Source organism: Mirounga angustirostris, unplaced genomic scaffold (genome assembly GCF_029215605.1).
Source record: "Mirounga angustirostris isolate CCGP_5_RB_7025 unplaced genomic scaffold, mMirAng1.0.hap1 SCAF_4, whole genome shotgun sequence".
Taxonomy (NCBI): Eukaryota; Metazoa; Chordata; class Mammalia; order Carnivora; family Phocidae; genus Mirounga; species Mirounga angustirostris.
The window spans coordinates 72,041,810-72,062,892 of NW_026991712.1; the positions used below are offsets into that span (position 1 = coordinate 72,041,810).

At 38.3% G+C, this 21,083-nt stretch overlaps 1 protein-coding gene across 3 annotated transcripts in view; it reads right to left on the minus strand.

The window, feature by feature from the left end:
• Window positions 1-13,525, minus strand: part of UBXN2B (UBX domain protein 2B) — a 30,072-nt gene extending 16,547 nt beyond the window's left edge. For all 3 annotated transcript variants that reach the window (XM_045896520.3, XM_045896521.2, XM_045896522.3), the window contains exons 1-3: window positions 13,367-13,525; window positions 7,168-7,271; window positions 2,462-2,612 (exon numbers count right to left, since the gene is read on the minus strand). In XM_045896520.3, coding sequence (XP_045752476.1) covers window positions 2,462-2,612; window positions 7,168-7,271; window positions 13,367-13,447 — 336 coding nt within the window. In that variant the 5' untranslated portion in view covers window positions 13,448-13,525. The remainder of the gene's footprint in view (window positions 1-2,461; window positions 2,613-7,167; window positions 7,272-13,366) is intronic.
• Between the last annotated feature and the right edge of the window lie 7,558 nt (window positions 13,526-21,083).

Below are 21,083 nucleotides of genomic sequence, written 5' to 3' on the forward strand. Positions count from 1 at the left end.
ATCGAGTCCCACATCGGGCTCCCTGCTCAGCAGGGAGTCTGCTTCTCCCTCTGACCCGCCCCCCTTTCATGCTCTATCTCATTCTCTCTCTCAAATAAATAAATAAAATCTTTAAAAAATAAATAAATAAAACGTATTTCATAAATAACAGTTTCACAGCGTAAAGGAAGAATTTTATAAATGGGTATAAATTACCCTGAATAAAGGCTCCATATTTATTTTATAAGCTGCTTTTATTCAACTGTAACAATCAACTATGACTGCACTTTTTGTTTTACCATACTGATCACAAGGTCTTCTATTTTTCAGGTAGGATAGCTTATGAGGTAAAAATGCCATTTTTTTAATCACCATGCATATCATAAATGAGCTTTTAATGATCACATTGCTTTCTTTTCTATAGACTCAACATATCAACTACATATATCAATATATCACTTCCACATTTTTCTTACAGAATCGGAGAATCTGCAAGAACGCAAATTACCTATTTAACTGAAAAAGAATTGTAAGCTGTTAGTCAATTAACAAAGTGAAAACTAAAATTTATGTTTCATTAGAATAGCAATTCTCAGCAATGAGGTCTGTCACAATTATCAGACAGGCTTTTTCAAAAGACACATACTTAGGCATACCAGAAACCTACCGAACCATAATACCAGAGGCCATATGGTAATTTAGAAAACGTTCCCAAACGATTGTAATAAGGGAACTCGGGCTGAGAAATGCCAATTTTAAGAATATTATGACAATTACACACAAAAAGACACTTGATGTTTTCATGTCTTCAATAAACCACCACGATGTCAGCTGATATAGTTATAAAAGCTGTATAAAAGATGTATAGAAATTTTATGAATGGCACAAAAGCAATTCAACAAATGGTGGTGTAGCAAGTGGACACCCATAAATAGGAAAACAAACCTTGATGGAAACCATATGTAAAATTAACTCAAAATGGATCACAAGTTTAAGTATAAAATGTAAAACTATAAAACTTTTCTAGATAACAGGAGAAAACTTTGAGGCCTACGTTTAGATGAAGAGTTCTTACATAAGAGACCAAAAGAATAATCCATAAGGAAAAAAAAAGATAAACTGGACTTTATCAAAATTAAAAACTTTTGCTCTGGGACAAACCCTGGTAAGAGGATGAAAAGACAAGCTACAATCTAGAAGATAATATTTGCAATCCATATATTTGATAAAGGACTCAAAACTATTATAATATATAAAGAACTCCCAAAACTCAACAGTAACAATTCAATTTGAAAATAGGCCAAAGTCACTTTACTGAAAGGGATAAGAAAGATAATGGCAAATAAACACATGAAAAGATGTTCAATATCACTAGCCACTAGGAATATGCAAATTAACATCATTGGCCATTAGGAAAATGCAAATTAAAACCACAATGAGTTAATAACAACACACTTATCACAACAGCTAAAATTTAAAATAATGACAATACCAAATGCTGGCAAGAATGGAGAAACTGGTTCTGTCATTCACCATGGGAAAGAGTTTGGCAGTTTCTAAGAAACTAACATATACTGACCATACGACCCAACAACTGGACTCTTGGGCATTTATCCCAGAGAAATGAAAACTAATATCCATACAAGAATCTGTACACGACTGCTCACAGCAGCCTTATTTGTAATAGTTCCAAACTGGAAACACCTCAAATGTCCCTCAGTAAGCGAATGGTTAAACCAGCTGTGGTACACCCATACCACAGAGTGCTATCAGGAATAAAAAGAATGAACTGAGACACTCAGTAACTCTGATGACCGCTAGGGCATTAAGTTGAGTGAAAAAACCAATCCCAAAAGGTCACATACTATATGATTCCATTTGTATAACATTCTCAGTATTACAAAATCATAGAGAGGGAGAACAGATTAGGGTGGCAAGAGACTAGAGATAGTGGAGGAGAGGGCTGAGGGTGTGACTAAAATGGGGTACACCATGAAGGAGATCTTTGTGATGACAGAACAGCATCTTGATTGAGTTGACAATTATACAAATCTACGCATGTGAGAAAATGACATAGAACTATATACACACACAGTACCAATGTCAAATCTTGGCTTTGATACTGTACTATAATTATGTTAGATATAACCATTGGAGGAAACTGGGTGAAAGGTACATAGGACCTGTGTTCTTTTTGCAAATTCACATAAATCTATAATTATTTTTTTAAGAAAAAGGTAAACAGAAAAGGTTTCATAGAGATGTTAAGAAATTGCTGCAACTTTCAATCATTAATAGAAAGATTGTAATCTTATAAAAGTAGAGTGAATGCTTAAAATAGAAATATATAGTTAGAAAAACAATATTTGCAAATAATATAAAAACCTATAGAGGAGAACAAATATATACATATACACACACACGCACACACACACACACACATATATATGTAGTATACTTAGCTTTTAAATTTAGCACTTACCTTAGATTTGTTATCACCGGAAGCTCTTGTGGCTTCATTCAGAGGGACAGCCCCATGTTCTCTTGCCTCTTTGAAAAGTTCATTCACAATTTTCCCAGTTGAAGGTCGAACTATATGTAATCCACTGTATTCATGTTCACTTGAATAGAACCTTTAAACATTAAAGTTGATGAATAGAAACTTACAATACAAACAAAACTCCTTTAAAGTAAAAAGTTACAGTCTTAGGGAGTAACTTTATTTAAAAAGAGCCGTATCTATGACTTCTGTGGAAATATTTAATTTTAAAAAATGGGATTAAGGAACAAAATAGTAAACAGTTCATACACTTCCTCATGGAGTTTGTGGAGATTATGGCAATCAAGTTCAGCACTTCACATGAGAAGTAGCTTGTCACTTCTTCCCCCCTCCTTCTGTAACTGCCTATCAAATGCATCTCTTGCACAACTTAGGCACCTTTGGTGTGGGGGGCAAAGTAGTGTTGACAAGCAGAATTCAGTCTCTTCCTCTGAGGAATCCACATTCAGTAGGGACTTAGTGAAGGGCTACTCATAGGGTGTTTATTCCTCAGAGATTTTTGGATTCAAATATTATAATTTCCCTGTGTTAAAGGTAAATAATTTAGACCACAATTTTTTCAGTGTATTAGCTACATAGTGTCTAATTTCTAGTCTGACTCCAACTTCATAATGGTCTTAGGGAATATAAAAATTCACCTAATTTTTTACATAAGATTTTATCTACTTTATCTTTCAAGATTTTTTTCAGTCAAGAATATTAGAAAATATAGCCAGTGAAATATCAACATGGAGACTCCCGGAATAAGGTAACAATCAAAGCTCATATGTTTAACTACCTATACCCTCCAATCCAGTTCCAAATTTGTATTGAACTGTCTCACAAAACAAAGAAGAAAAATTATATCAGCGCCGGAGGCTAGGAACAGAGGTCACCTTCAAGACCTTCTGCAAAATTAGTACATGCAAAACTGAACAGGAAAGAGCGAAGGGCAGGGTAGCTCTCAATTCACTGTAAGTGAAGGAAAAATCCACCTGGAGAACAAATCCACCTGGACAACAAATCCAACAGCAGAACCCTATGAACATAAGACTAACTCCTAACTGCTAGGGGCAGGGGTAGGGTGGGCTGTCCTCCATCCTGCTAGTGCACCGGGCAAGTACAAAGGTGAGTTTGCCCAGAGCAGGAGTCAGAGGAAGCCTTCCTGCCAAGCTCAGACTCAGAGGGCCTGGTGTAGCAAGCAAGGCCAAACACCACCATAGCTGGCTCTGAAGACGAGCAGTAGTATGAGGAGGAGCTCTGATGTAAGGCAGCTATGAGATAGAAAGGGAGGAGGAGGGGGAAAGGAAAACAAAAGGAAAAGCTTCCTGCTGCAGCTCCTTCCCTCCCTGTCCTGTGTCTCTATTCTGGAAAGTACAACTATATAGTTCCTTTTTACGTCAGTCATGGTTAGAGAGACCTTACAGGAAAAGTCTGATGTGGGAAAAGATTTACTATCTCCTTTACGGCTCATGATTTTATTTCCTGTTTAAGAAATCTTTGCCTACCTGAAGGTCATGGAGATACTCCATTTTCTTCCAGAAGTTTTATTGTTTTCTTTTTATATTATATTTTATTGTTTTCCTTATTATATACTGTTTCCCTATTTATATTTCCTTTAGTATTTAGATACACAATCCATCCATTTCTCCTCTTTCATAATTAAGTATGCCTATATCCTTGGCTTTCTTTCTCTACTTAAACTTCTCTGATCCTCAAAATATTTGTGCACTCCCACAGATAACAACCTCCTCTAAAGATGACGCTCAAATATGTTTTTAGCACCCTGGGACTTATGGTCAAGTGCTGAATTAATTAATTAATTTTTCAAAGATTTATTTATTTTAGGAAGAGAGAGTGCGAATGAGCAGGGGAGGGGCAAAGGGAAAGAAAGAGTCTCAAGCAAACCCCCTGCTGAACGCGGAGCCCATCACTGGACTGGATCTCATGATCTTGAGATCATGACCTGAGCCAAACCAAGTCAGAAGCTTAACAGACTGTGCCACCCAGACACTTCATTGAGGGGCTGAATTTAAAAGCACCTACTGAATCAAGTTCATCTCTCCAAAACTAAACCTATATTCCTCACATAAACCTTCCCATTAATAATCACATTTTTTCCTGCACACCAGATTAAGAACCTTTAGGTCTCGATTTCTCATTCACTTGCTCCCTATATCCCATGTCATCAAGTTTCTACACTGAATTCTTTGCAAGTCTTCCACACTGATTTCACCTTTCTCCTCCATTCCACTGATGCCATTTTAATCCAAAATTTTATTAGCACATTCTTTAGATTACCATAATTGTTTTCTTAATTTGCCTCCTTATCTTGTTTTCCCTGTTACAATTAATTTTGCACTGTATCGCCAGTCCTATTTTTCTAAATATGTAATAATAATAGTTAACACTTATCAAGGTGTAACTATGTGCTCACTTAATCCTCCTAGCAATGGTATTATCCCTAATTTACAGATAAAACTAAAGCTTAGGGAATTTTAAAAATTTGTCCATTGGCAAAACCTTATTAAAACAGAGAGAAAAAAAATTAGAACAGAGGTGTATCTATCTCTAAAATCAAAGCTTTTATCACTATATTATAGTTTTTATCATAAAATTTACATTTAAAAACATATACTGGTGCTCCACTGCCTTCTACACAAATACAACTCCCCTTGGCTTTCGAGGCTGTCCATAACGTGGCTCTATCTAGGACTGGCTACATAATTTGTGGGGCCCAGTGCCAAATGAGAATGAATGTCAATTAATACATTTTATTTTATTTTTAAAAGATTATTTATTTATTTTAGAGAGAGAGAGAGCGGGGGCCAGGGGGCAGAGGGAGAGAGAGAGAGAGGGAGAGAGAGAATTTCAAGCAGGTTCTGTACTTACCCAGACCCCATCGTGGGGCTCAATCCCACAACCCTGATATCGTGACTTGAATTGAAACCAAGAGTCTGTGGCTCAACCAACTGAGCCACCCAGGTACCTCTCAATTTAATAAATTTTAGATTATATAATAAGCTAAGAACAAACAACAAAAAGGTGGGAAGAATGCTTTGGATTGAGATTCAAAACAGGCATAATCAGGTGGAATGCATGGCCCTTGGTTACATCCTAAATCTGAAAAAGGCTCGAAGACATATCTGACTATGGACTATATATTAAATGATTTTATGAAATTACTGTTCATTTTCTAAGGTGTGATATGTTATCAGGGTTATAAAGGGTATGTGCTTCTTAGGAGATGCATGCTGAAATATTTAGGGATGGAGTGTTATGATGACTGCAATTTGCTTTCAAATAGTTGAGTAAAAGAGCACTTGCATCAATGTAAAGCTGTAATATGCTAACAACTGGTGAATACAGGTGAAGCATATACAGCATATATTCATTGTACTAATCTTTTGATTACCTATGGGTTTGAAAATAAAATAAAAAGTTTGGGAAAAAATTAATATTCTTTCTTCTCATTCAGGTCCAAAAAGGTACGTCATTTTTATCTCCCCTACAGAAAAAAAGGAAGTGGAAAGTGACAGACAAAAAAGAAAGAATAATTTCCAGTGAATTTTTAAACTTCTGGTAAAATGACAGACTTTCTGTGAATAAGATGTATTGGAAAAATTCCAAGTTTCTCCCCAGTAAGGAGATTTGCAGTATTAAAAAGACACTAATGAAAATATTCCTAAAAACAAGAAAATCCATGGTAATAAAGTATACCTGGCTCTCATCTCTTAAATCTTCATGGCTGGCTCCCTTTCTAGTTCAGGGATTTTAACAACAGCAAATACTATATAGGAGATCACTTATTAGATGGGTCATCATTCAGTGAAAACATAGACAAGTTCCTGAAGTCCTAGATTCTTTTTTTAAGATTTTATTTATTTATTTGACAGAGAGAGAGAGAGTGCAAGCGCACAAATAGGCAGAGCAGTAGGCAGAGGAAGAGGGAGAAGCAGGCTCCCCACCAAGAAGGGAGCCGAATGCAGGGCTTGATCCCAGGATCGACTGAGTCACCCAGGTGCCCCAGGTTCTAGATTCTTAAATGGAGGGCAAAAGGCACATAGGAGCTCCATGAGTGGGTTTTCAGAAACACAAGTCCTTAAAAACAACTGGCAAAATTGTGTATAAATGCTGTTTTGCGGGGAGAGGGGCTGTAGCTTTTGTCAGATCCTCAGTGCATCCTATGACTCAAAAAGAACCACTGTGTCTAAGAAAAATACTATTCAGTGTATATTTCTTTACGATGTCTACCAACGTATTAGGTATTTAAGATAACTGTTCCGTTTCTTTCTTTCTTTTTTAGAGATTTTATTTATTTGTCAGAGAGAGTGAGCACAAGCAGGGGGATCAGCAGGGCAGAGGGAGAAGCAGGCTCCCTGCTGAGCAAGGAGCCCAATGCGGGACTTGATCCCAGGACCCTGAGCCAAAGTCAGATGCTTAACTGACTAAGCCACCCAGGCATCCCAATTTTTCCGCTTCTTTTAGCTTTCTGACTATTACCATTTTAGGAACACTACCTAAATAATATTTATTTTAGAAATCATAGTTTTAAAGAAAATTCCCAAGACCATTTAAAATAATTTAGGATTAGTGAACTAAAAAGAAATCAATGTTTAAAACTCAAACAAGACAAAAACAAAACTTACCTTTGAGGTGGTGTTCGTGGGCTTTTAAAGACTGTAGCTTTAGGTCTATCAGATTTGGAAGATTTGCATTTCACTTCATCTTCATATAATTCTGCCAAGGCCAACTATAAAACAACAGATTTGTTATAAAGTATAAATAGGACTGAACTATTCTACACAAGTAGAAATTATGACTAGAACACGTGATTGTGTAGTACAAATTTCTAATGAAAAATAAAGGCTGCTGTTTCAGATGACCCCCTTCCAAAATAAAACCAATGTATCCCTCACTTGATAAAACTAACCAAAATGCCACATATACTGGAATACATTAAAGTTACCATAACTGCTTACTTATTTTTTTTTTTAAGATTTTATTTATTTATTTGACAGAGAGAGAGACAGCGAGAGTAGCAACACAAGCAGGGGGAGTGGGAGAGCGAGAAGCAGGCTTCCTGCCGAGCAGGGAGCCCAGTGTGGGACTCGATCCCAGGACCCTGGGATCATGACCTGAGCCGAAGGCAGATGCTTAACGACTGAGCCACCCAGGTGCCCATAACTGCTTACCTATTTTCAATTAACCATTCAACTGTTTAAAAAACTGTATTTGGTAACAGATCATTTTCAAAGCTGAGCCTACAATTGTCTTATAGTTAAAAAAAAAATACTTGAAGATGTTTCACATTAATGTCAGCCTGCTCTCATTAAATCTCATAAAATTTTTTCATTTAGCTGTTTAACTTTTTAAAACCCAAGCACATACAATAATTTCAAAATTATTCTCTTTAAAAGTCTACCTGACATAAATTTCATCAAGTTAAGGAAAATGAACTTTTAAAAATATAAGACAATGTATTATATATATGGATTATGTAAATTTTAGAAAGTAATATTACCAAATTATGCATTATAAATATATGGCTGGGTACTTTTAAATGAAATAAACACAACACAGTTTTTGAAATTGGAATTTTAAAAAGTTATCCAAATACTTCAGCATTGTTATTTTGTTCCATTTTGGACAACAGTTCAAAAACTTCCCTTAATGCTCCCGTAATTGGCATGATCATAATCCCCGAAAATCCTTTGGAAAAAAAATAACAAAAAACCAAATCCCCCTAAAAAACCAGATAAGGTGCTCCTTCCAGAAAAACAAGAGATATGTAAACTACCTCCAGGGCTTCTTTCATCAGAAGGAAAAGAAGAACTGGGGCAAAGTTACTTCTTTGAAGATTCTATTAGTCAACTTTTAAAATACCCACACAAAAAACAAACAAAAAAAGGATTTATTTTCCTCCCTAATTTTTACTCCTTACCCCATCCCCATACACCTACATCAACTTTCATATTTCTAACATGGTGATTTTGTTAGAAATCCTAATTATGAAAGTGCTTTGTAATCTAAAGGAACTGAATTAAAATCCTAACTTGGGCTCCTATGGTGTGACCTTGGGCATTTTATTTAACTTCTCTGCGCCTTGGTTCCCTCATCTTTAAATGTCTATTTTAAAAAATTACCTTAGAGGGTCATTTTAAGGATCACAGAATGGGATGTGAAGCACAAGGCAAGTGCTCCATTACTAGAAGATATTAAAAAATGTTTAACAATGACTATTATCAGTGTTTCATTTTCCCCAAGATTTCCTTATTCAGTGTTATCTACACATATGACTGTATGTGAAATGAAAATGAAAACAAAACAAACGAGAGAGACGGATATAGACACTCTGCCTGACTACTTGGGTCCAAAGTTTTCAGAAATTTTACCTCCCTGAATTCTCTTCAAAACAGTATTCCTTTATGGAAGTTCCTCCTGAGCTGATTTATTTCAGCTCTATGAATTACTTTTATGTGATTTCTAATCCCATCAATGGAAATGTTACCTATATTGCAAAGGCCCACTTCAGCCATCCTTCACAAAGCCTTTTCTAGTTTTCTTAACTAAATGATATTTCTTTCCTAACTCCTCATTGTATATGCTATTCTATTATTAACATTTATAAACATTACATTGTCATCACTTGTGTACCTTCCTCACGATTTTATCCCTCCTACTATAATTTAGGTTTCCTAGATTGTTTCTAATATAGTACTTCATGGACACGAAACAAATTCATGTTGAATTATGTAGTTAATAAATATAAAGTTGTAGATTTTTAAAAATTTATTTATTTGAGAGAGAGTGAGAGAGAGAGCACGAGCAGAGGGAGAGGCAGAGGGAGAAGCGGAGTCTCAGCTGAGAAGAGAGCTGGATCAATGTGGGGCTTGATCCCAGGACTCCAGGATCATGACCTGAGCTGAAGGCAGAGGCTTAACCAACTGAGCCATCTACGTGCCCCAAGTTATATATTTTAAAACTCAGATTACATTTTCTATATAGTTTTTTATCTTGTTTTTTGTTCAAGAAGATTTGAACAAACCCTGTCAATCAACTAATTTTCTTCTATGAAATAAATGAATAAAGCAAATAATGTGTTTTGATTCTGTGGAATATATATATTAACAAGATAGGAATATGGGGTAAATTGTATTAGAGCAGGGAGTCCACCTAGCTGAAAGGTCTTAGTTATTAATGGTGCATTACTAAAAGGAAAATGAATGATATTTAGAGGGAATTATTGCTGGGATTCATGATCTCCCTGCAGCATCATATGGTATAAGTTCATTAGTAAATATTATAAAGAAATTTAATTTATGTTAGTTGACATAGCAAATGACACCACACTAGAAGAGGAAATGATTATTTAAACTGATCAAAATAAAGTACTGGTCAAAACAAATAGAACAACAACTAAATATCAAATAAAGAGATAAGAATATGTGCATTGTGAAGTAATGAATCATTGTGAATTAACAGGACAGAGTGTTCCACAGGCTAAACAATTAGATTATGAAGTTATTTCAATTACACAGAAGGAATAAAGTACGTAAGCAGTGATAATCTTTGCTTTAGAGTTTGAAATGTGAAGAACGTGAAAAGAAACCTGAGAGCAAAGTAATTGAGAACGAGAAAATCAGGTATAAAGCAAAAGATTAAAATTACTGCAATTCTCAGTCTTAGAGTGACAATTGACAGAAGGTAACATACTGACTTTTTAAAATATAGAATAGCAATATCAGCATCACCTGGGAACCTTTGAAAATACAGATGCTCCAGCCCCACCCTAGACCTAATGAATGAAAAACTCTGGGGTGGGGCCCTGCAATCTGTGCTGTATCAAGCCTTCCAGATGATTCTCATGCATGCTAAAATTGAGAACAAATACTATGGAATACTGATATCCAACAGGATTAGGGTACTTGTGGCAACTGTAACACAGTATCAGACATTCTTACTCTTTTCTCACTTCTAGAACTCCACTGTCTACCCCACCCCATCCTAACCCTAATAAATACTGAAGTTATCTCTAATTACCCTCTAACTCCAATCTATATGGAAATACAGAATTAAGAACAGAAATCTTTTTCTTTTGATATTATTCTGGAGGAAAACTGGGACAGAAGCATACAATTAAATATGTTAACCAACTATTAAACCCATGTTAATAGACTGAAGGGAACCAGGAGAGAGAGAGGTCTCAGAAAATGTTCAGAAATACTAATAAACACTGAGGTTTTGAGGGCGAGGGCTGTCACTAACAATCCCATCCTAAACCTTCCCATTGAATGTTTCTCAATTTGGGGGGAATGAAGGTAGCTAAGATCTGCTCTTGGTTTGATATCCACAGGAGATTTCTGCGGTTTATGTCAGAGGCTCACAGTGCTGGGAGGCTTTCTGGGAGACAACCATCCATGTTTCCTCCTGTGCTAAATGAGGAAATCTTTCCTGATTTAGATGCCAACAAACCCTACACTGCCTGGCAGCTAAGATATGCATACTTAGGGTATCTTTTGCTTGTTCCAATTAGTAATATCTCCCTTTTCCTCTATAACACTGTGAATGACTGACTCTTAGAGCAAGCTGTCCAGAAGGTAGGAAGTATTTACTGAAAATTACCCTTAAGATAAGCACAGCTTGATTAAACAATAACAAGATAATAAAATAGTAATCACTATTCAAAAAACTAGTTGGGGAGAAGAACATTATTCACTTCTTTTAAACCTACTCTATTTCTTTTAAACATACTCTATTTCTTCGTACATCATCACTTTGGTTGTTTTTAGGTTTCTTAGCAAGTTCTTCAGATTCTTATTAAATTCTAAAGGAAACACTATCAATACTTAATGTATTTGATATCCAAATCACATTTATAAAAAAAATAGTTATCTACCTACCAACCTGACTACCAGAAAGTAGATAATAAAAAAAAAAAAAAATCCCCAGGGCACCTGGGTGGCTCAGTCAGTTAAGTGTCTGCCTTCGGCTCAAGTCATGATCCCAGGGTCCTGGGATGGAGCCCCACATCAGGCTCTCTGCTCAGCGAGGAGCTTTCTTCTCCCTCTCCCACTCAACCTGCTTCTGCTCTCTCTAGCTGTCAAATAAATAAATTTAAAAAAATGTCTTAAAAACAAATCCCTATCCTCTAATTGATGGTGAAGAGGAAGGCATTCTCTCAATTAGTGACATCTACCAAAATATCACCAACCATTAATCATATATTAATCTGCTGGATTAAAAGTCTGTAAATTTGCCAAGTATTAGGCAATCATTAGCCAAGCTGCTCTCATTTTTCACATGAAAAGAACAGAATGAAATTAGAGAAAGGATATTAAGTTATATAGTTTTAACTTTAATGGCATTAGAATGGACTAACCAGTTAAAGTTACAGCATTTTCCTCCTTTAAAGAAAAAGGAACCAAATATTTACCAAGCAAGTACAGGGCCAGGATAATATGGGAGTGCATGGGCACTTTATGGACATTTCATCCTTGACACCAACATCACCCCTAGTTTACAAATAAAGACACTGAGGATCAGAAAGGTTAAGACATTTCTCTTACATTCAGAGGCCTACTAAGTGACAGGTCCAAGATGCAAACAGAAATTGATCTAACCAGAAACTATTTTCTCAACGTCCCATGTTGCCTCTTAGTGCCTCTTAGTGATGGTAGTCTACCATAGAAAAGATGAGGCAGATCCTATTCCTTGATCCTGTTTACTACTTAATTGACTTTACTACTACTTGAATTGACTTAAGAGCACTGGAATTATTCTACATTCGGTTCATCTTCTGACACTGAGTTCTCCATTCTCCAAATTCTTCATTTTATGTACTGCTTAATTTGGCATTCAGTCGTACTCCACCTTAAAATGTCATGGCCAATATATTCATATATTATTTCTGCAAAAAATAGATGGACATGCTTTTTACACTTCTATTCCCTTCAACAGGGTCCAGCACCAACTACAGATTTGATGTCCTATTCATCTCTGCATTGGTGGAGTTTAGCAGTATGTTGCATGGCAGGTGGTCAATGCTTGTTCAAAGTAGAAGTAACTGTAACAGAACTTTTCTATCGAGGCATGTAGACTCGGCGTCATTTACTTTTAATTACACAACTCCTTATGATTGTTTACTTGTTGATTTTATCAATGGTCTTAAGAGACAGAAAAAAAAAAAAAAACCCGCCTAAATGAGCAAAGCAGTATTAAGCACCTGAAGAAGCGAAATTTGCTACATTCGTATTTAGCTCTCTAATGTCACCATGAAGTTTTATTTCGCTCTTTCTTCTGTGCAGTGTTTCATAGACGGTAGCTTTGACAACTAGGCGGTGCAGCCGTAGGATGGAATACTTTAGCTCACTTTTAAAAGGGAAAAGCTATCTGATAAAAAGGAAGCATTTTTATATAAAAGTAATCCAAACAGAAACAGCATCCGAGAAAGATCAAACCAGCACACATGTTACTACTTCTAAAGGGATCCTGATTTCCCACGGGCACAGTAAAGCCTTCTTCTGCAATTAAGTCTTCTGAAGGAAGCACCAACCCGTGAACCACTCAACTGACCCCACACAATGCCATTCTAAACAGCTGCTTCTTAAATTGCAAATCGGGTGGAGGGGGAATGAGTCCCGGGCAACAGAGAGTTGGGCTCGGACACTTGTCTCCTCGAAAACCACTGTTCGATGCACCGCCCTGAGCAGACCTGCGACCCCGGAGTCACAATTCAGTCCCCAGGTGGGGTCTGGCAAGGGCTCAGCCGAGGCCAGGGGCGGACTCCGACACGCACCCCGCCGCCGCGCCCCGCCGCCGCGCCCCGCCCTCGGCCGCTCGCCGCACCTGCAGATCCCGCGCGCTCGGGGGCCGCGGCCCAGAGGACCTCTCCTGCTCCCCCGGTTCGGCGCCGCCGCCTTCCGCCATCTTCACCGGCCCGCCAGCGCCTGCGCCGAGGCGCCTTCCGCGCCGTCTGGGCCCGGTTGCCTGGCAACCGCGGGAGGGGCGGTGCCTACGCGCTCCCACCTCCTCCCTGCACCGGGCGCGCGTCCCAGTCTTCCGGCGCCAGCCTTCCAGTTCTGTATCCTTCTTTTACTTAAAGGAAACTGGCACAAAGGATTTCTCCGCAGGGACGCGTCTACGTAAGCCTTGTGTTCTCTCTGCAGCACGCCTGAAGGCACTGTAGGCCGCTCTAGAGGGCAGCATAGACTTTCAGGTTCTTTTTTTTTAAAGATTTTATTTATTTATTTATTTGAGACAGAATGAGAGAGACAGAGAGCACATGAGAGGGGGGAGGGTCAGAGGGAGAAGCAGGCTCCCCGCCGAGCAGGGAGCCCGATGCGGGACTCGATCCCGGGACTCCAGGATCATGACCTGAGCCGAAGGCAGTCGCTTAACCAACTGAGCCACCCAGGCGCCCGACTTTCAGGTTCTTTTAACTCAACAGTGAAAACATCCTCCGGATGCATTGTCTAATAAGAACGGCAACCTTACTTTATTCGTCTTGGGCAAATTCTCTCATCTTCCCTACCAAAGACTGGGTGGTACGTCGCCCCCAATGCGTGAATTGGTGTTGAGGATGAAAAACACCGCTACAGCTCTTTGCACTCAGAGCTGGAGGCTACTAAACCCTCTCCATTCATCTGAGATTTGTTAAACTCCTGTCTTATTCCAGGCACTTTTATGCCCCGGGGATGCAAAGGTAGAAAGTAGTAGTCCTGGTCATTATAAAACATTATAAAAAGTGGGGGAAAGAGAGATATAAACAGGTAATGCAATTTGCAAGAGAGCTTTGCATTCAAAGTTATGAGTGGGATGTGGGGTGTGACGAGTATTCAGTTGGTGCCTCATGTCGTGTCATCGAGTTACTCCATATGTTTGTGTTGTTTCACTCCTATCTTGTTAACGTGAACAGAATAACAACTGACACTCACATGGTCCCTTAGAAGTTCCCTCTCTTTTAGCTTGTGATGAAAACTATAATATTTCTTCCCATTCTTCTCCAAAGGCATATGATTATAAATACCTCACTGCCCCTCCATCCTCTATTTTATATTCTCAAAGTGGTCGAGGGGGTTCAAGAATCATGGCATTTATTCTATAGGATATAAAATCCAGGAGCTTCTGTCTCATACTTGCTTCCACGTATAGTATGTATTGTTTCTTGGAGTGCTTAAACCGGAAACTTAATTTTATACCTTGTTATACTTAGTTTTTCTTTCCATTAGACTATAAGATCATGGAGGCTACAGGCCTCTTTATCTCTAGTGCCTTAATATAGAACTTGGAACATATTATGTATCTTTTATTTTTTTAATTTTTAAAAAGATTTTATATACTTACTGGCGAGAGAGAGAGTGAGTGCGCATGGGCGGGGGGGAGGGGTAGAGGAGCAGACTCCCCACTGAGAAGGGAGCCTGATGTGGGACTCGATCCCAGGACCCTGGATCATGACCTGAGCCGAAGGCAGACGCTAAACCGACTGAACCACCCACGCGCCCAATAGGTATCTTTAAAAAGTGTATAAATGAGTGAGTGAATGAAGGAAGGAGGTAGGGATCCATAACTCAGACTGAGGTTTGACTATCTCCAAAGGCCATTTTCCATTCATGGAAAATCAAGAAATAACAAGATATATCAACAGAGATCATCATGAATGGATAAGAGAGACAGAATAAAATGTGGGCCTCTCCATCTTGGACAAATAAACTGTATATCCAACCTCAACTTCCCAACCTAAATGAAACATACACTTGTGTGATTTTACTTATGCTGGAACATAACTGAGGCCAAGATCCAAAGTCACTGTAGTATACAACCCTTTAAAACATTTAATACTGAGGGGCGCCTGGGTGGCTCTGTCGTTAAGCGTCTGCCTTCGGCTTGGGTCATGATCCCGGGGTCCTGGGATCGAGCCCCACGTTGGGCTCCCTGCTCAGCGGGAGGCCTGCTTCTCTCTCTCCTACTTGCCCTGCTTGTGTTCCTGCTCTCGCTATCTCTCTCTCTGTCAAATAAATAAATAAAATCTTTAAAAAAATAAATAAATAAAACATTTAATCTTGACTTTTTAAAGTTTACAAAACGTGGAACATTTATAGTTGCTCATTATTTTATGTAATCTACAATGACCTTCTGTTAGGATTTGTCTTCATTCTACAGAATTAATTAAGGACCAGAGAAATAAGAATTTCTTTATATCACCCAGCTAGTAGGTAGCAGAACTAAGTTTTATTAAATTCAGGTCCATTAGATTTAAACGTATATGCTTTTCCTCTATAACATCTCTCTCCTGGGAGCTTTTTTTGCACCTCTTGACATTGGGGATTGTTCTCTTACTGAAATTTCCTCAAGGTACTTCTTGGCACTCTCTGATTACCTACCTCGCCATTCCTTTTGTGCTTCCCCTAACATTCTACCTTCTGCCCACCGTCTAAATACTGACATTCCCTAGAGTTCTATCTTGAGACTTCTTACTTTCTTGATGTCTCTGCTTTCACTATTCAATGTCACAGTCTCATATCTATGATTATACACAGAAAATCCTCATTATTTGCAGTAGTTATGTTCCATAATGTTGTCAAGAACATGGAATTAGTGAATACTGAACCATGGCTCCTAGAAGAAACTCAAGGTTAGGGTTAGCTTCTGATTACACTTTCATCAACAATTGATACATAACCTTGTTTTCTGTTACTGTTAAAAGATACCTTCTTTAATATATAGTCGATTCTTTAACACTGAACTCACAGCCAATAGCACCATAACTCATGCCTGAATGAAGCTCATCTAACTCATGTATTTCCTCCATAAGGCAAATTACAGTCTTGTTGTACTTAAGAACTTGGACTTAGGAATAGCAGTTCTGCATTTCACTTGGGGCCCTTTTCAACAGCAAAATCACCAACAAAATGCACAAAAATGCAAAAAAAGGGCACTAAATAGACCATGCAAAAAACATTTGTTTACAGTGTAAAAGCTGAAACAAGAAGGCAGAGCATTGCCTTGTTTGTCCTCAGTTGGGAACATGCTCATTGGGCAATTCAAATATTTTGCTTCTGTGTGCATGCCTGCCAATGACCACAAAAGTTCCATGTGTATTGATTTGGGGTACAAATAAATTTTATCAAGTAGGTGAATTTGCAAATATGGAAATGTGAATAGAGGATTGACTAGATTTAAAATTTTTAAATCTGTTTTTCCAATACATAATTCTTTCCATTACTCCAGACCTGCATTTCCAATTGTCAGCTGTAATTTCACTTGGATGTCTCAAAAACTTTGGATCTCAAACCAAAACCTCTTTTTTTTTCTCCTATAAACCTTCCTTACTATGTTAGCATTAACTACATCACCATTTAGCAAAAGCTACAAATCAGCATCATTTTAATTCCTCTCTTTGTTTTACCCACACCATTTATTGTTTACCAAATCTTTTGATTTCACCTCCAAAATATTTTTTGAGCATGTCTTCTCCCTTTTACCCTTACTTCCACTGACATGATCTAATTTTTTTCTTTTTATTGAGGTATAACGACAGACAAAATTGTAAGATATTTAAAGTGTACAACATAATGATTTGATGTATGTATGTGAACAGATTCCCCTCATTGAGTTAATTAACACACACATTACCTCACATATTTACATATATATATATGTATATATATATGGCAAAAACACTGAAGTTCTACTTTCTTAGCAAATTGCAATTATACAATACAGTGTTATCAAAAATAGTCACTAAGTTATGCATTAGATCCTCAGATCTTGTTTATCTTATAGCTGAAAGTTTGTACCTTTTACCAATCTCCCTATTTTCCCCATGGCAACCACTTTTCTACTCTCTGTTTCTATAAGTTTGATTTCTGTTTTTAGAGTCCCCATATAAGTGATAGCATGCAATATTGTCTCTCTCTATTTTACCTGGCATAATGCCCTCAAGGTCCATCCATGTTGTTGCGAATGGCAGAATTTCAGAGTGAAGAAAGGTCCATGAGCTCCAAGACAGGGCAGTAGAATTCCTCCAACGAGAGGAATAAAAAGAAAAAAGATTGAAAAAGAGTGAAGATAGCTTAAGGGAATTATGGGACACCATTCTGCTGACCATTATATGCAATATACAGGCCCTCGAAGAACCATTATTTCTTTGAATAGGCATATTTCCTTGGCCAAAGCAAATCATACAGCAATGCCCAATTCTACAGGGTACTCTGAAGCACTGACTATTTCAATGTGATTCACAAATTAAGAACAGGGGAGTATTAAAGATGTTTCCTGCACTGGTCCTAGTAGTGAATAGTCTCTTTCATCTAACTCTAAGACTGTGACAAAGACACTATATAGTTGTTGGTTCATCACCCTCCAGGGAACTTCCTAGATGAAATTTGAAACTGACTCCCATATGCAGAGGGCAGGGAGAGACCAAAGAGAAAGGCCCCTCCAGGCTGGTAAGCAGCAGTTTTAATAAGCAAAGGGAACTTACATAAGAGGCTTGTGCTGGGCGGCAGGAAGAGGGGTGGATTCTAGCACCCACCATCCAAATCTTGGAAGTTTATAAAGAGGCCTTAACTGGTTTCAGTCATGTATACCATGCAGGTGTTTTCAAACCACATCATTATCTCAAGTCCATGTCCTTGGACCAGCGTCTGGGAGCAGGAGAGGCAAGCAGAACTATTTCCTAGTACAGGAAAGGGGGTGAGGAGCCCCTGAGTGCCTGGTCAGTCTTGCTCTCAAGTCAATTGGTGGTCATGTTTTTTGTTTTGGTTTTTAAATTCCAGTGCAGTTAACCTACAGTGTTATATTCACTTCAGGTGTACAATATAGTGATTCAACAATTCCGTATATTACTCAGTGCTCTTCACGATAAGTATACTCTTAACCCCCCTCACCTATTCCACCCATCCCCCACCCCCTCTGGCAACCACCAGTTTGTTCTCTATAGTATAGTTCAGAATCTGTTTTTTGGTTTGTCTCCCTCTCCCTTTTTTCCCCTTTGTTCATTTGTTTTGTTTCTTAAATTCCACATATGAATGAAATCATATGGTATTTGTCTTTCTCTAACTTATTTCACTTAACCTTATACTCTCTAGCTCTATCCACATTGTTGCAAATGGCAAGATTTCATTCTTTTTATGGCCGAATAATATTCCATTGTATATATATAGCACATCTCCTTTATCTATTCACCTATCGATGGACACAGGTTGCTTCCATAATTTGGCTATCATAAATGATGCTGCAATAAACATAGGACTGCATATATCCCTTTGAATTTAATGTTTTTGTGTTCTTTGGATAAATACCCGGTAGTGTGATTGCTGAATCATAGGGTAGTTCTATTTTTAATTTTTTGATGAGCCTCCATACTGTTTTCCAGAGGGGCTGCACCAGTTTACATTCCCACCAACAGAGCAAGTGTGTTCTTTTTTCTCCACAATCCTGGTCGGCACTTGTTGTTTCTTGTGTTTTTGGTTTTAGCCATTCTGATAGGCATGAGGTGATATCTCATTGTGGTTTTGATCTGGATTTCCCTCATGATGAGTGATGTTGAGCATCTCTTCATGTGTCTGTGGGCCATCTGGATGTCTTCTTTGGAGAAATGTCTGTTCATGTCTTCTGCCCATTTTTAAATTGGATTATTTGTTTGTGTGTGTGTGTTGAGTTGTATAAGTTCTTTATATATTTTGGATATTAACCCTTTATCAGATGTATCATTTGCAAATGTCTTCCAGTGGTCATGTTTTTTGGATGACCTTCCCCAACAATAGTCAACTAGGAAATGTAACTAAGAAAAAGATGCTTAGTAAATTGGGGTAATCATCACTGCAAGTTTCCCAGAAAGCTGTTCTCTTTTACCTCTAAAAGCCCTGAGATTTCCGCTTCATCGCAGCAGTAAGAGATGCGAGAACTGTTCTCAGTTAGTGGTTTCAGGATTGTGCAAACATTGCATCAGTCTAACACATGAGCTTTGCAATATCTATTTTCTCTGTCCAGAGGCATTTTCTCCCCTTTTGGCTTACTTCCCTGTCCTCAGGTGTGTCATGTGTTACCACTTTTGTCCGTTCGTGAAGTGTCTAGACAGAGAAAAATGACCATATAGAGCAAGCATACAAATAAAGGAAGAGGGGCAGCCACCAAAATTGTAGCAGCATATTTCTATCCACCTGTGACTAGAAATAGAGCTATTGAGTAAATGCACGCAGGATTTAGATGCCTGGTTGAAGCTAGGCAGGCAGCATTCGATAAAGGAGGCCATTCTAATATGACAAGATGACACAGAAAAGGATGACCCAGAGAGATCAGTGTCAGAGTTGTGTAAGACCAGGAGAGGCCTCAGACCCTGGCCTTGTCTAGGGGTCTATTGCTAGTCCTATTGACCAAGCCCCTGACATTCCAGCACCCCGTGTGCAGACTGCCTACTGCAGGGGTACCTTCAGTAGGCTACAGTTGTGCTGAGATACTGGTGCCCCTGGGTCTTGGAAAGCAACACAAGGTCTGAGGTCACCCTGAACAGGCTCTGGACAGTCACCTCTGTCAGCAAGTGACACATATGTTGTCATTTCCTGTCCTGGGAAACACTGACTCCCAGCATGGCTTTTGACTCTTTCAACCACTACAGTAGTATTGACCCAGAGACGTTTGAGCATTATGGATTTATGCAGCTCTCCAGCAAAGGACCGTGGTGGTAATGTTGGGCTCCTCCATTCAGCTGTCCCTTCAACTCTGGTCTGTGTCTCAGTCCATCACCTCCGGAACCCCAAGTCACCCAGCACATAGAATTCAGCATCCTCACCATTTTCCACAATAGGACCTACAAATCCACTCTCCAGGGAAGGGTTCAGCATCGCAGGTTTCTCCAAATGAACACTTGACTTAGCATGTATTTTCTGTGGTCCCTACTTTTTACCATGCTACCCCATCCTCGGGGGGAGGAGAATTTCTTTCTTTCCAGTTCCCAAATGCAAACTCCCCATCCTTTATCAGTCAGAACAAACACTGGAAAAATAATTATTAATGAGCCGTCTCTTGGGGTTTTATCTGCCACTCCAAGCTCTTAAGTAGCTCTTTCTTTTTAATAAGTGCCCTGCGAATTCTGGCAAATACAATCAGCTTCATCTTCTTAGATTCATGCATTTTTGATCATGCAGGGATCTTTTGAGATTATCTTCTGATTATTCTTGGCTTTATGAGATGTTTCCTGGCCTATGAAGAAGTGCTCCTGCTTTAAAAAAACCAAAAACAGAAACAAAAAAAAAGCATTGCAGTGCAAAAAATGTCCACTAGAGGGAGCACCAGCACACAGGCTTGCCTGTAACTTGAGAATCCAACTGCAGCTTCCGATTCCTCCCAATCTGGACTGAACAGAGAAGGTGAAATTCTCAGGGATACAGTGTTATATAAAATATAGAGGATTAAATATATTACTGTGATTATTATTCTGTATAAATGTAAAGCTGAATTTGGGGGGTAGAGAGAGTGAATTGGTGATGTGAAATTTGCAGTGGTTGTTTCTACTCACTGCAAAATAAACTGGGGAAAAAAGTTTTAAAAAATTATTTAGGAG